We start from the raw sequence: 16681 nt of genomic DNA on the forward strand, positions 1-16681 counted from the left end.
GTTCTCGGAGGCTGGTGACCTCGATGCAGGTTGTTCTCACTCCGGTGCTTTGCAGCCGGATTTAATATTTAGCCAAGCGCAGATCGTAAACAAAAGAATGCCTCCGCAAATAAACCTCGAAACGGAAAATTAAAAACAAACCGAAAACAACCACAATAATATTCACTTCTGTTTATGGATTTATATTTTGTGCATTCTGTCAGCGGTGCGCGTCTGTTGTTCTGCCTCGAAAATGTGTGTCACCATTTGTCGTAATTGTTTGGCCCAAATATTTGCCAAAGCGTCAATTGCCATGGCATATGAAAGTTACAGCAGTGAAAAGCATAAGTCTTTAGCAAGCAAACCAGATCTGGAGGCCTAGGAAAGAATTAAAGATGAGAAGATTTACAGTAAGTGAAGCTGGTGAAAGGCAGAACCTGAAGTGGTTTTCCTGAGGCTGACAAAAATCAAGGACAACTACAGGTTTTCGCAGGGATGACGTCAAAAAGTTCTTTGTTTTTGAAACGCGTCATTCGAGGTGGTACGGTTATAAAAATGTAAACAGTTAAAATATGTATATGAAGAAAAAAATACCCAAGACATTACTTAAGTTAATTTCATTATTTATTGTTAAGACCTAACTTAGTCTGTTCTTTTTAAAATAGTTAACTTTTTCAAAAGTAAGTAAATTTGTTTTCTTTTGTTTTCTTTTTTAAAACCATAGTAAGCTTAACATATTTTGTTGCTAAATGGGTGATATATAAAAAAATGCATGTTTACATTATAAGAATTCAACTTTTTAAAACTAACATTTTAAAGAAAGATCAAATATAAATGAATAATTTCAATATTTATATAAATTTAAATTAAATAAAAAGACACACATTACTAAAAGAACTTACTTTATTAAGATTTCAAATTGTGTCACAATCAGTTTTTATATGACAACTAAACATATACTATTGTTTTTATGGTTTTTGTCATAAGTTGAAGCCTACTTTTGAGATCAGTTTATAAATTAACAGACATTTAGTTAACAGATATCGTGTACGAGTAACATGATATCATTAATGGTTTATTATTGTATTTGCCATCTAGATCCGAGCAATCTAGTCTGCGCTAAAACTCTCTCTCTTTCCAGACGTCTCCGTTGCCTTTCCCGAATTTGTCGGAACATCTTGCAGATCAAAAATAGCGTATATTATTGGCGACTACCGCTCGCTGGCAACCATTTTATGTTTAACTTGCATACATTTGGTATCCACCTAGATATTTACTTAATTAAAGAAGTTATATATAGAAATGATTCTTTTAAACGACTGACACTATTGCTTTGAAGCAAACTGCGGCACAAAAAGATAGCCGATCCAGCGATCACTCCCAGTCGAAAACCAAAAGTGAGAATGCTGTCTATATTATAGTACTGCAATAGTGGAATCTCCTCAGCCTTGATTCGCAAGTGGGATACATCCCTGTTTCGGAGGACGTACTCTGTCCACCAAACAGCCGTATCCAAAGGGCTCATGGGTCGATCCCAAAAAGTGTTTGACATATTTCGGGCCCTCAGAGCGTATTTGGGGTTCTCAATCAGAAGCCGAATGGTGGTAGTCAGGGTATCTGCATTCAGGGAGTTGATGTCCAAGACTTTGCCCATGCCCGCTAATTGGGCCCATTGCAAATTTCCAAACTGGTCAAAGAACAGTGGCAGTCCCAGCATCGGAACTCCACTGTGAACCGCCTCCATCACACTCAGCAATCCACCGTTTGTGATAAAAAGACGGACTTTGGGATGCTCCAGAATGTGACGTTGAGGTGCCTTTTCCATCACATATATGTGATCCGATATATTGGGCATCTTAAAGATCTCGTTCTTCCAAACAATCCGCTGTTTCAGCTTCGTGAATGACGTTACAAGTGTTTGCTGAATGTCCTCCGGAAGAAACTTCACCATGATGTCCAGGCCCATTGAGAAATAAATCACTCCGTGCTCCGCCTCGTCCATAAATCTTTGCAGCTCCATGTCACACGGTTCGGGTGGCTCACTGAGATGCAGACCTCCCACCTCGACAAGATTGGGTACATTGGATCGCACCCTGCCCAAGCTAAAGTGGTTGTTCACTAAGATCACAGAGAACCTGTGCCGCAGCTCATAGAATTTCTGATCCGAGTAGCCAAAGAACTTTTTGAAGAGGCGCAGCTGAGATGGCAGCATTATCAATTTCACCAGCAATTTCTCCTCCGTGATATGGATCCAGTTACTAAGTCTGCTCGTCAATGAGTCCTCCCTGGAATAGCCGATGTGAGAAATGGGTTCGTAAATGCTGGGCGCCGGGTTGCCTGCCAATTCTTCGGTGAACCAGCTCACACCCATACTATTCAGGCCCATCAGAGTGGCGTTGTAGTACTCCACAAGGCCGTAAAGTGCATCCAGGTTGCTAGCCTCCATCATAATGAGATCAAACCGCTCGCTCTTGTCATGGAGCATTCTTTGCATGGCATCGTCACACAGGATATCTTGGGACAAATGTGAGTATATTGTGGAAGCCACAATGCTCTCCTTCCATTTGCTAATCAAGAAGTCCAGAATTAGGTCAGAGTCTGACATCTCTGTAATTTAAATAATCTTTTTAAGCACTTTTAACTTAACATCTTAATGACTCTCCCCTTATTGACTTACCCTGCATGTGCTGGTTTACCTTGGAAACCCGTATATGCCGGACTCCCTCGATGTCGGGCAGCAGGCCTTCTGGTGTGACTAGCGTCACATTGTGTCCTCGTCTTACTAATGCCTGAACCCACGGCCGCACGACCAGAAAGGGGGCCTCGCAGTGATATGGAAATATGCCCAGTATGTTGGCCGCCTTGGCCATGTCATGGTTCAGTTTCTGTTGCAAAAAAAGGCACACGACCAGTGCCGACCATGCAGAAATCAGGCGCATTTTTACGCTTTTAGTCCGCCCATGTCGGGACTCTAACCACAACTGTGCACAATCTAATCTAATCTGTCGTCGAACTTATAAAAGCTTAGTTCGCTTTGCGAGCAAAAGGTTGGTTGATAATTATAATGTTCTCATAGTTTTCCAAATTAAGAGAGAGCGCTGATTGTTTTGCAAAATTGATAAAATGCTGTCATCAAACCTTATCGCCAAGTAAAAGTTTTTGTTTGTAATTTTTAGGTATGGGCGAATATCTAAAATTGGCTATGAAAATTAAAAATTATTCAAAAAACAGTTTACAAATGTATTATATATGTTTTTTTGTGCTTTCACTTTATTAAAATTTTGACACGATTTTCTATTAGCGTTCTACCGTTGAGCTCAAAAAAATATCGATCCAGCGATCAGCCAAAGCGAGTTCCTAAGGCGAGAATGCTGTCTAGTCTACAATACCGTATGAGTGGAATTTCCTCCACATTGAGTCGCATGTGGGTTACATCCGGACGTACTCCGTCCACCAAAGAGCAGTGTCCAGTGGACTCATAGGGACTAAGATGTAGACCTTCCACCTCAATGATGTTGGGCACACTTGCTCGCACTCTTCCCATGCTAAAGTGACTTTTAACCAGAATCACGGAAAACCTGGCCCGCAACTTATTTAGGTTTTTTGCCGAATAGCCAAAGAACTTCTTAAACGCTTCTGTTTGAGCAGGGCGAAAGACCAGGAGCTCCAGAAGCTTCTCCTTCATTATATAGACCCAAGAATATTGGCTGACTCTCCCAAGTCAAAAAGAAGATTTAGCTGCAAAAGCAGGCTGACCGCCAGCCAAGCATTTTCACGCCTATAGTGTGTTCTTGTTGGAGCGCTGTCCCAAACTGAGCACAATCTAATCTAAACTTGTTCAAGCACCCCGAAAGTTTCAGCTGGCACGCCAGTGTAATCACAATAAAATTAGCTGAAAACATACATATATGTTCAGATAACTATCTGAATCGAAATTGATAGTCTAACGATTTTTTCTTACTTGAAAATGCATACTTACTTTGGCGCCAACAGGGAAATTATGTTCAAAAACATCCCTTCTTAAGACGATTTTAAGTTGACTCTTTCATCTTGTACAATAGTGGGCTCCCTTTCTCTTGATAAACTTACTCTATAGCCATCCCTTTTTGAGCAACCGCCAATTCGCATGCGCTGAAATGGCCATCTAGAGGGTTTTTCAATTTTCTACTGCCGCTCTCTAGGGGAAATTATTATTTAACGCCCTCTAAGCGGAAAAGTTTGTTATTTGTACCCAAATGGTTTTCTATAATTTCGTTTTATGGCATGTACCCAAAGGAATTTTATAGCCTTTTGCTACAATTCTATGTTTCTGCTGCACTTAAAAACTATAAATGCCGTACCAATTATTCAGTTCGACACTGTGTAAAAAAAAAACACAAAAATTTTGGTATTCTTCAAATCAAAAATAAAAAAATAGTGCCCTAAAAATAATTATATTCTTACATCTTTTTGGAGTTTTTGACCATTATCGATGAGTTTACAGTGATTAAACTGTTTATAACTGAAATAAAATAATAATAGTAATTTCTTAAGGATGTTGTTGAAAGGTATGTGGAAAATAAGATACTTCTTATAAATATTTTCTTTTTCAAGCTTACATCTTTGGAAAATCTTCACCTTTGCAGCCGTTTTTCGCATAAACAGATGAACCGATGATTAGTCTTTAAAAGCGTTGGCTTGTGTAAAAAAAAAACATATTCATTTATTCCTCAAGGAATAATTGACTGAAAAAGGTTATTCTTTTTTTGGAATTTTTTTTTGTATCCCTAAAAAGTGGGTAACCTTTCTTAGAAAAAAAAGTATGCTTGGATAACATTTCAACGTAAGTTAATTAAAATATTATTTAAAAACCTGCCTTTACCTAATTGACAGAGTGAGATGTTGGCAATATGTGGAGTACATAGTAGTCAGCTTGCCAGCCGCATGACCCCGGCAAGAATGTGGGATAATTCAGCATTTAACCTTTTACTGCCCCCGCAGGCGAAGGTGTAAAATGCCATCGTTCTCCATTCGCCCGAACGCAGTCTATGGCCTCGTAAATGCAACTGTGCGTTTTATATTTTGACTATAACTCAAAGTGCATTTCAACGGCGCCTCTATTTGCATCCTGCCGCTGTGCGGGTGGGTTCGATTGGTTGGGTTTGGGTGGCAGTGGGTGGATGAGTGGGTGATTTTTGTGTCGGCGGTGGCGCCGTTCAAACATGCATGAGTTGCATGAACCGGAGCCTAGAATGATGAAGTAGTGCGACCTGGCACTGCAGCTGGGGATGCGGCCCAATCAGGTATTCGGGGGGCATCGCTGGTGGGGGGCTGGCAGCCCAAATTAACTTAACACTCATAAATCAGCGTTAACGGCAACCGCAAAAAGCGTTGCATAAAAAATGGTTATGGCTCCTCTTTTCGGGTCTCTTTTTGGGAGTTGTTGTCCCTTTGACGGTCGCCCCCAACATGGCAAAATGGGATCAGTGTGGCAGCAATGCATCGTTTCGTTCCAAATAAACAATTCACGTAAAATGCAACCGTTTGCATTGCTGAGTTGATGGCTGCAACACTTTTGAACTGGCATATCAGGCAGCAGCAATCGAGATGACAGCACTTTGCAGAATTATGCATATATACGAAAAGGAGAGATATTAGGGAGGTTCAACGAGAGACTGCAACCTGATTTTTTCTCCCTGTTTCAAAAGTCAAGTGGATCAAAGTTTCCCAATGCTAACTTTAAACCCCCTTTGCCCGATATCACTAATTCGAACCCAGGACAAAGGATTTCCCATTCGTTGTAACGGTCGGTCAATTTACTCCGGTTTGCCCGAAATTGCTGCCGTCAATTTGGGTAATTAAATTGTAGTGCTCAATTTGCCATCTTTTTAATCGGCATCCAATCATCGTTTCAAAGTAATTTAGATGACTTCCAGTTAGCGTTTTTGCAGCGTGGCGATGCAGCATGGCACATTTAATTGAGTGCGGGGCAAAAAGTGTGTGCGCAAGAACGGCTTCAATTGCAGGCGAATGCATAATAAATAAGAGCAGTGACAGGCATGTAAACGCTTCCGACGGAAATGTAAATGATATCAATGCAGCCACTCGAGCTGGCAATATTTATGCACTTTTGATTCGGACCGCGGCGCGCTGAAAAGAAACGAGGCGCACTAAATCACAATTTGCCGCCAACTGGCGATGACAAAAGCCCTTCAGTCGACTCGCCTTGTCGTTGGGTAAACAAACCGCAGCAGCAGCTGGTCGTCTGATTTTTTAAGGACCTCTCCTTAAGGACTCCGATTTCTTTCTCTCTTTTTGGCCTGGGCCATATCGGTTTAATTTATGCGAGCAGACGGCACCGGAAGCGGAAACGCAAGCGGAAGCTGTCTAATTATTCAGCGGCAGTTAGTTAATGGAGCGTCTTGGCTGGCCTCCATCATTCTTCCTGACTTGCTGCCGCATTTGCCGTGTTCTTATCGACTGATCCTTTGGCCCACTGCAGCGTGACTCGGCAGCTTTTAATTTTCTTAATGGAGCTATGCGGCGTATGCGCAATATTGACTGTTAGCGGTGTGCAAACGCCTGCCGTTCTCGCACGCAAGGCTACGAAGGTGCTGGAATAAGGGCGTGCTGTCACATTGCATCAAGCGGCAAACAATAAAACGCTTGCCAACCCCGCCCGGCAGGTGTCGCTGCCGTGATAATGTCAACAGCGGAAACAATAAAAGCCGCAGTTGTCTTTCGACTTGGCTGCGGGCTCTGTGCGGCAAGAAGACATCTGGAGGATGTGCAGGACGCGCAGGACGAGCAGGAGCAGCAGGTGGAGTGCCTTCTTCAGATGAAGATAGCGGCTGACGGGGCCGGAAAGGTGGGGCGCGCTTAATGTGTCGTGCTTCTTTTCCGGCACCTTTTCCACGCAATATGAAAATACAGAGAAAAAACCAAACCAGCCCCATCCAGTTTCCCCTTTACATTTATGTACAAAAAATACAAAAATTGGTTTTACATAACCATACCAGTATTAAGTTTTCTTTCGTTATTTCGCATTGTCATAGCAATATTAAGTTTTCTTGCCACTGTCTTTTAACAAAAAATATCCAGAGATAAAACAGCTTTGTCAATTAAAATCTACCTTGTGAAAAATATTTATTGGAGCTTTAATTATTATTCACGTTACGCTATCCCTATTTTTAAAAATTCTAAAGTTTCAGATAAGTCAATAATACATAGTTTTAGTCGCAAGTTTTGAAAAAGCAGATTAATAAACGACTTTGGGTCCAATTCTAACCAAGATAGGGTGAAAAATCCTACGAAATCGTACGCCAAAGCTTAACCGAAAGCATAGGAAAATAATTTAAGTCAAGTAGTATAATAATATAGTTTAGAAAATCTTATTCGAAATAAATATTTGTTCCATTATTTGTGAATTTTTAAAACTAAAATTTGAACATAAACTTGAATGCTGGTATAACAAACCTAAAAACCTTTTAAAATTACAATACAACTGTTAATTCGATTTTTAGTTAAATGATAAGCTTTGCTGAAAAAGCATCTTTTTTGATTGATTAATTCAATAGATTTTTTCTCTGTGGAATTGGCGGCTTGAATGGCCAGCTGTTAACTTGGTAATCCTATTAGGGCACTGCCACTTTTGACGGCCCCACCTATAGTTTCAGCAAATGTTTGCCATTGCCTTTCATTTCCGCTCGGGCCCAAAAGTTGTCAAAGGGTTCGGCAAATGGCCTAAGCGGAAAGTTGGCCGAAACCGAAACCGAAACTGAATCTGAAACCGTAAAGAAGCCGGCCTGGCCCACATAAATTGCCAGATGCTGGTGGCAGCCACATCGCACGCCGCTGACAAGCGTCAGACTCAATAAATTACGTTTCGCTGGCGGGCTGTCTGTCCGTGGGCTTGTCCTTGTGCCGGCCTGGTCGAGGGGCTTCATAAATTGATGCTGGCACTGGGGAGCTGATAGCTGGTGGCTGGTAGCTGGTAGCTGGTAGCTAGTAGATGGGTTCTCGGACCACGGCCTTGAACCGCTTTGCAGGGGGCAGCGGCCACCACTCCAGGGCCACCATGCCAGCAGCTGCTCTCCGCTCGAGTGTGGCCATTGCAACTTTAGTTTCGGCTTCAGATTGTGTGTTTGCCTTTGCCTTTGCGTTTGCGTTTACGTTTTGTTGTTGTGCGGCTGGCCGCAAAGTTCCGCTGCCACTTTCCACTCGACCCGAGAAATTAAAATTTATATGTCAAGCACGGCACGGCTGAAAGTTCAGCACCAACTTTGTGGCAGGCAACTTTTGTGGCACATTGAGCGCCATAATGCCAGCAATAACAATATTACGCCAGCAGCACGAGCACCACCCCCGCATTCGCTCGAGGATAATACAAACTAATGCAAACCGAGGTCGCAGGATGAGCTGGCCGCCCCAGTGGCTCGTCCTGTTGCCATTATTGTTATTGGACTGGCGCAATGCAAACGCAAATGCAAGTGCCTTAAAGTGTCAGCTGTGGGGCGGCTCTCCGTTTCTGGTTTCTGGTTTCTGGCCAGCCTTGCCTGCGAGGACTCTAATTGCCTGCTACAAATTCCAATTAGCCGCCCCAAATCTCTGGCGTGCGAATCGGATGCGGATGCATTGCAGTCGCCATTCGCTTGGTCGACTTTTATGAGCATTAGCGGGGCCAATAAAGCGCTCAACCTCAAGCGATTATCGCATCCATTTCTATCTCCACCTCCACCTCCACCTCCGCCGCTGCAGCTGCAGCTGCTTCTGCCCCCGAGCCAAAAAGCCGGTGAAAACAGGAATATGGCCGAATACAGCCAAACCAGCCAGCACAGCCAGAGGAACTCACTGAGCTCTCGACTGTATTTGCAGCTCTCCTGCTTTTCCTGCTATTCCTGCTTTTCCCTCTTTTCCTGCTTGCCAGCTTTTAAGCGATCAAATATTTATAGAGCGAAAAATGTTATGTTGACGCGCTGGCGGCCACTTTGAGTTTTTGGGGGTCAGGAGGCGAGGCGAAACTGTCTAAATGGAGTTCAAGTTAAGTGCCGAGAATTAAATAAAATGCGGAGCAAAGCGAGTCATAAACAGAAGTCCACACCGTTTGAAAACCAGTTCAACAAGAGTTCTTAACAACCGAGTCAAGTGGCTCATATAAAAATATAAGATCTAAGTATCCTGTTAAATGGGACTTTCTTTTTTTTCGTATATTTGTTAGATACATCTAAATTCAGTTTTAGTAGTAACGTTGATTAAGTTGGGTACAATTGTTTAACTATTTTCAATTTTATTAAAGCAGATTATAATTTTCATGTTTAGCTACTTTAAGTGAATTATTTTAAGCAGCGCAGCAATGTCGGCTAAAACAAATGAAGTGATTGACTGGGCCCATAAATCTTTAATGATTTCGAATTTTGCCTGCTGGAATGCCTGGCCCAATGTTGCATGTAATTATTTATTTCAATTCATTAGTGCGCCCCAACCCCATTAAGCCCCCGTGTGTCATGTCTAGACGCACGCATTGTTATAAATTTTAATCAACGCTACCATTTATAATTTCCAGCTGCAGCCGCAGCAGTTGAAAGCCCTTCGAAAGTGCTTCTCCTTCCAGCATTGCTCCAACAAAGCGGGCATGCATTCTACATATTGCGCATACGCCGCGTTGTGCATGCACACAAATGTCAGCAGAAAGCCAAAGGAATGTGTGGACTTTAACTAACTGACTATGACTGCAGGCAGTGTCAGCGTTGCGTTGCGTTGCGGCATTAAGACCTCAGCTGAAATGATTACATGCCTGTTTAGATTTGTCAGTGGAGCGAAAAGCGCGGTACGGGGTATGTCCGCTGGCAGCCATCTCATGTATCTCACAGTTGATAAATGATCAAATTAAGCCTGGCATACAGCGCACAGCATACAGTCGACCTAGATGGCAGGCGGGGAAAACCAGCAGCAGCAGCAGCAGCAGCAGCGGCAGCAGCTGCTCGGCATTGTCTTGCCACAACACTTTCGCTCCGGCCAAAAGAAATGTGTATAAAAGACTTGGGACGGCTTTCTTTTCGCCCCCAAAACAACCACCCACCCCATCCCATTTTCCTGCTTGGCATGCACCGCTCGTCTGAATCCTTTGCTGCTGTTGCAACCTGCTTTACTTTTGCGGCATCTTGCTGCTTACTACTTTATGTGGCTGCCTGTGTGTGCGAACAGACACACACACACACACACACTTTGCCAGAGATAAAATAACACGCTTCATGCTGCCTGGCACTAAACTATTTGGAAAAATCGTGCACGTTTTCATTTAGCTGAGTGCACGCGGCTGCCACAGTTACCAGCCGTCCAAGTGGAAGGCCAAACTGCAGCCAGCAGATGCAAATGCAAGTTATCGAGATTTATGGCGAATATTTTGAGCCTGCATATGCAATAGCCGCCCATAAATTTCCATTTCAGGAGCACTCTTCGGGCGGCCCATTAGCCAAGCTAATGAACGGCCGAGCCATGACCCTGACTAAGTAGTCTCGTTGTCTCCGATTTAATTGTCTACCGAAACATGGCAACGCAATCTGGGTCAGCAGTTTGCTGTGCTCCGGCAGGAGCTCCTCGCAAACTAATTGCAATAATTGAGCCAGAGCTGGCAATTTAAGTCACCGCCGTTGTGACTGGCCAAACGAGGACCTCAGGAAGTGACAAGTCGCAGGCAAATAATTGCAATCCAACATGAGTTTGGATAAATTAAGGCATTATGTTGCTATCTAGCTTCTATTGTCTTGCTTTCTGGTAACCAAATAGCTATAATTGAATTTTGCGGCCTTTGACTGGGCATAAATTGAATAGTTTTGTGCAAATTTTCTTTGCCCGTGATTAATTCAATGAAGTCCTTCCATTTGTCATTTTGTGTGTGCAAAAATTTAAATAAATAATTTGAGCATGTTTGTGTGCCGTTTGTTGGGCCAGAATGTTTTAATTTCCACGGAGAGCCAGAGCTGTGAATGAAATCTGTGAGCCAGTCCAAAACGACCATCTAACATTTCTCTTGCCCAATGAATGGGCCTGTGTGTGCGTGTAAGTGTGTGCGGTTGGTGGGTTTGGTGAGTGTGTATCCTGCGGTTCCTGTTCCCTGAAAATATGAGCTAACTGCCTGCTGTTGAATTTATTTGCGGTTTTGCAGCAGCTCCTCTGTATCCTCCTCTTTGTGCATGTGTTGCAGGCGGCGAAGAGCTTCTTTTGGCCGCTGCCGTTGACAGTTTGTTGCCGTTTGTGCCGCCGTCGAGGCAGTTGAAAAATACACAGAATTTAAATTTCCACACTTGCTGGTGAAAAATTAAATTTTTCTCTTCGCCCCCCCTTCCACGACCAACCTTCATTTGGCCTCACGCCCTATTAGTCTAGTCGGCGATGGCGCATTATAAAAGCAATTTTGGGAAGTTTCGAGTTGCTTCAATTTCTGTTAACGAAACTTTGCCAGATGCCAGCGAAAGTTTCCACGCCACCGCCGAAGCCAGCAACTAATTGCATTTTCTTAGAAGCTAGTTTATTCAAAGATACCTTGTCACACATAACCGTCAGATATTTTTACGATTTCACAGCCGCACAAGGCTGCCTTGTTTGCTATGTAATTATGCACACGATGACCCCTACTTCTCTGCCGCCCACAAGAGCATTATGTGTACCCGGTAAGCCCTAAGCGCATTGGAAATCCGAAATGCATATTCGCATAGTCGCATATTCGCATATCATAAACACACTTAACCGCACGCTGACATGTGTAAACAAGCCAACCGCAGGTACATCCGCCAAAAAGCGACGAATATTTCGAACTGGCTACATCTGACTACCATGCATTACAAATTGAAAATCCCTTACAGGGCATATAGGTTGTATTTTCGCCATATTCCATCACTAATCAGCTGATGGCTTATTTGAGAAATACAGCCGGACTTTACTCACCGATCGGTGATTGATGATTCGTGTCGGCCGTGGGAACAGCTTCAATAGGGTGAGAGTCATACCACAATTATAAAGGGCTTTATGCCTGCGTCGCCTCATATCTCCATTAAAGATTTACGGCTCGGCCATGTAACTGCCATTAGGCATTCGCTTTGTTCTCGGGCGAAACAAAGAATGTGGTCGGTGGGCGTCTTATCTGCCTGATGGTCTGTTGATTCAGGCAGCCCGACTCGGTTTCTTTTGTCCTTCGGGCTGTGAGAGTAATCCTTTCTGGCAATTAGCTGGCAAATCAATGCCGCCCGTCAGCGGCTATCGGTCAAATCTTCGTGCCACAAGCACAAGCAGAATTAATTTGATTTATGCTCCGTTAATTGGATGCCCGCACCCAATCGGGCAAAGTGCGACAGCCAAGTGTGCCGCCGCTCCAAGGGGTCGACATTAATCCACTAATAAAAGCGTGCAAGTATTATGTGTAAACACGCAAATAAACACGTGCACACACACACACACACACACACACGGATGCTTAAAAGGACAAACTTAAAGCGGCGGCGGGGGTAAAGTTTACTCCCTCATCTAGCAACATCAACACGTCCTTGACTGAAAAATATTAAATATAATTAGAGTTGTGTTGCATCCCCTTAGCACGCAAACACACACACACACACACACACACACAGCTCAGCTCAGCTCACACAGGATGCTATCCTTAACTACAGTTGCACATTAGCTGGTGCTTATGACAAGCCAACAGCCCTAACTGTTTTCGTAGCACTTACAAGCTGTCTTGCACTAAGAAAAATAATAAGCCTTATTAAGCAGTTGTTGAACAACTTTCATGCATTGACAAGTTTTGAGTAAACTTCAAATTTATTGTTTAGTACTGAAATTATTAAAAAATAATTTATTGCAAAATAAACTTATCTATTGACACCAAGTAATTTCTTACTATTTGATTTTAAGTATTACATTTTAATATTTCCTTTTGATTCGAAGTAGGAAAAGTTTATAACTTTTTCCCCGAGTGCCTTCTATTTAATTTACTGCAAAATTTTTCAATATATCCTCTTTACTTGGTACACTTTGTAAGGGAAACGTCAGGGAATTATAAGCAGCCAGCTTGTTAGTCACACTCGCTTGGCTGCCATCTCAATACAGCATCAAATAGCTGGCCATCAACAAGTCAGCACATGGGGATCGAAAAAGGGGAGCTGCCAAAGCAAAATCAATGAAAACAATTGGTGTTTCACCCAGGAGGAAAGCGTGCGACGACAAGGACTTGGACTCCGAAACAGGGGGGGCGGGACGCAGATTGAATGACTGACAAATGCACTTATCTCGCAGCCAGTTGGCCGAAGCTTTTGGGGATTTGCATGCGCAAGAGCCAACAGGGAAGTACACAATAACATACACACTTGACAACAAAATCCGGCCAAGAACAACAAGTAATCAAACGAAATGAAATTGCAAAAAAAAAAAAGAAAACATGTCCCCAAAGTCCTTTGCACAAGTCCTTTAAATGCATGAATAATAGAAGCACTGGAAATCATCTCGCCCTCTCGGCGTTTGCTGAAAAGTATGCAATGAATTTCGAGTGATTGAATTTTGTTTGATTAGAGAATAAGCAAAGGTTTGCAGCCAAGCGGACAATATGGTGCCCCCCCTCCGGCCATATTGTGCACTCTTTATTGTGCGTTAAGGACCCCGAACACACACGCCATCAGCGGAGGACATAAATAAATGTATGGCAAAATAATAATAATTCTCCTTGCCAGCATAGAAATCTTGCACATAATAAACAACTGCAGCAGAGCCGGACTCAAGGGCCCGGACGAAAGGGCCGGGCCTTCCATGCTTTTTAATAAAAGAAAAATGACCGCAAATGCTCCGAGGAATTGTAGGTCGGTCATATTAAAGCAGGCAGAGGGCAGCCACAGAAACAGCAGCAGCAGCAGCAGTAGCAGAATTTTCCAAGTACACATTGAAAAGGCCCGCGGGGAGCTCAGCTCAACAAAGGGGTTCGGGGCGTCAGGCAGGCAGGCAGGCAGGCTGGCCAAGAAAAACCGGGAAGAAATACAATAAAAATTACTCAACCGAATGCATCATAATGTTTATGTCAAAAATGAACAACAGCATGAATGGGCCTTGGCCAAGTCCAACGAGCTCAGCCAGCTGGCCGGGCCAAGATGCATTTCCTGTCCCCAGGCGAAGTTGTTTTGTGCCACGAAGCAGTGGCCTCGCATTGAAAGGAATACAGCCAAGAAATACACCGGCATCTAAATTGATTATGGAAAAGGCATGTGCGGGAAACAATGCCCCGCAAAGGCAAGTCTTTCTGGCCTTCCACAAAAGCGGATCGAGACGCGCAGGCCAAGTTAAGGCATTTTGTGGGTGCCACAATTAAAGCTCGACCACAACTGGCAGTCTATCCAGGTGCTCAAAGCCACCTTGAATATTCTGTTGCAGTCGGCTGCTCTTGACTGCCAACGGCAGAGGCTGCAACTTTAGGGCCGGGGTAAGGCAGAGCTTTTAGCTGCTAAACACGGCATCACATAATTATGAGGTGTCACTTTTAGAGCACCTCACTCCGTTCCCGGTTAAATTTTTTAAAGTCAACGTTTGATGGGGAATATCCGTGCACTTTGAGTTAAAACGTAAACGGGAAAGAAGTCAAATATTACTGTAAGTAATTTAAAAACAACTCAGTTTTCTCATCTTCTTCTAAAATACAAATTTTAAAGAGAAAATACCATGATTATTTTGTTCTTTTTACATTTACTGTAAGACTTTTTTGCCCTTAATAATAAATTTAATAATTCGAGGACAAGAACTTTGAATCAGATTCCTAAATTCTACATCTTTTCTTTTTGTTGAAGTGGGGAAATGTGGCCCTAACTGAACACCTTTTATGGTAATTATAATTCGACTTTTCGGGCTTACTAGGTATCCTTTAGTCGAGATATATCATAATGTCTGCGGACGTTTGCCATTAGGCAACCTGGTCGGCAAGCATCATCTCCAACCCCATCCTGCTGGCCACCAAGTGTCATAGAGAAGTGTGCTAAATACAGAGAAAAAACACATTTGCACCGGCATTTCTGTGCTGTGTATTATTCCAGTGTTTTTCATTTCCTACTCCGGCCAAACGCCGCAAAGCGCCCAAGAGCGCACTTCATTCACACTCGATGCGTACTGCCACTGGCTGGGGCGACAGTTGCCTTTACAGGTGATGGCAATGGGCATGGAAAAAGGGGGTAAATGGGGGAAGGAAGGAAAAAAAATGGCTGAAATGAAACGACTTCACTCCACTCCAGGCCGACAGCCAACGGTGCTGTTTTCATGGCAAAATATTTACGATTTGGCATGTAAAGTGGCGTTTCTTGTGCACTTTTCCGGCAAATTCACACTCCCGGCTGGAGGGCCTCGGTTTTAAAAGCCACCCACCTGGCCGCGCCCATCCTTTGTTTGCACTGCAATCCTTTTAATGCTCCCGTCAAGTGTTTGCCTTTGTGGCAGTGCCGACGATATTTGCGGTCCCGTCGACCCTCGGGCGTTGATTGAAATAGTCGATTTGGTCCATTTGGCTGATTGAACGGATCACAGCCATCATATTTATTTCCATGAAAAATGCACCAATTCCCCATCGCTGGCGATATCTTGGCCTGGTCTCACTAGGGAGCCTCCCTGCTCCTGCTCCTGCTCCCCAGTCGTCCTTGAGCCTTCACTGTCCTGTGTCCCGTGTCCTGTGCATTCGCTTTCGCATCCCACTTCCCCTGCGCCCGTCTGTCAATTTGTCTTTTCATTTTTCTTTTGCCGCTTATTTCCTGGCGCTGCCGTTGAATGCATTTTTAATTGGCTTCAAATTTCCGGCCGAGCCCCCGAGTAAAACGAGGCACAAAGGGGAGTAAAATGAAATTGTCAGTCAGCTCGGGAATTGATTGTAAACTTAAGAGCCGCGAGGACGGAAATACCAATATATCCAATAAAACGTTATACATGATACCTTCTACAATTTTATGAATCTTAAACAATAGTTCTGTCTAATTTCATATCTTTACTTATGTTTATATATTTTCTAAGAAATGGTCATCTTGTTCAGAATACATTAGTGTAAATCTGCTGACACCTTTATTGCTGGAGACTTTGCAATTTATTTTAATTTAAGTGCCAGCAAAATTGCTATGGGACTATCAACGGAAGCGATCAAATCGCTCTTCCGCACCTTTGCTGTCTGTTCCTCATAATTCAGACCACTCTCGCCCACAATTCCCTGACCTGGTCGGACAAACTTTGTCGGACTGGGGGATATCTTTCAACTTTGTCTGGGGCCGGAAAAGTGCTGGCCATTTCTCTCTCTGCCCCAGTCATAAAATCGCACTTTGAACCACTTTGGCAGCGTTTATTGATTTCAATGATGACCCCAAATTGCAGCAATGAAAGTTGACCACGCTGCTGGGGCCTTGGCCATTTGGGGTGGCCGGAAATGAGCTGCTGCGATGGGGATTCGGTGAGGAGCAAGGTGAAAACGAGCAGAAGGCCTTGACATTTTGCGTCCTTTGGCGTTTCACGAGAGAGCTTGGCAAAGTATTTAATTAAAATGAAACGCAATCACACCCACACTTTGTCTAGGACGCACATAGATATTACAGTACACACTGAACGTGCTGGGAGCTCACTTAATCCATATGCACTTCTGGGGAATACCTTCGCTGCTGCATTTTGCGGCAATAAATTCAAAACCAACTGCGTGTGATGCTCAACAAACTAGCAAACTAACACA

General features: G+C 43.5%; 1 protein-coding gene across 2 annotated transcripts; it reads right to left on the minus strand.

Moving 5' to 3' along the window:
• Nucleotides 1–935: 935 nt before the first annotated feature.
• Nucleotides 936–2986, minus strand: LOC128266616 (UDP-glucosyltransferase 2-like). Of its 2 annotated transcripts, XM_053003260.1 has the most exons (3): nt 2657–2986; nt 2035–2586; nt 1369–1541 (listed from the first exon to the last, which is right to left on the minus strand). In XM_053003260.1, exons 1-3 carry the CDS (start codon nt 2916–2918, stop codon nt 1501–1503), a joined length of 855 nt encoding a protein of 284 aa, XP_052859220.1. In that variant the 5' UTR covers nt 2919–2986; the 3' UTR covers nt 1369–1500. The 2 variants fall into 2 exon arrangements, with proteins under 2 accessions (XP_052859219.1, XP_052859220.1); XM_053003259.1 differs by having other exon boundaries at nt 936–2586; nt 2657–2985.
• Nucleotides 2987–16681: the final 13695 nt, after the last annotated feature.

Source organism: Drosophila gunungcola, chromosome 3R, assembly GCF_025200985.1.
Source record: "Drosophila gunungcola strain Sukarami chromosome 3R, Dgunungcola_SK_2, whole genome shotgun sequence".
Taxonomy (NCBI): domain Eukaryota; kingdom Metazoa; phylum Arthropoda; class Insecta; order Diptera; family Drosophilidae; genus Drosophila; species Drosophila gunungcola.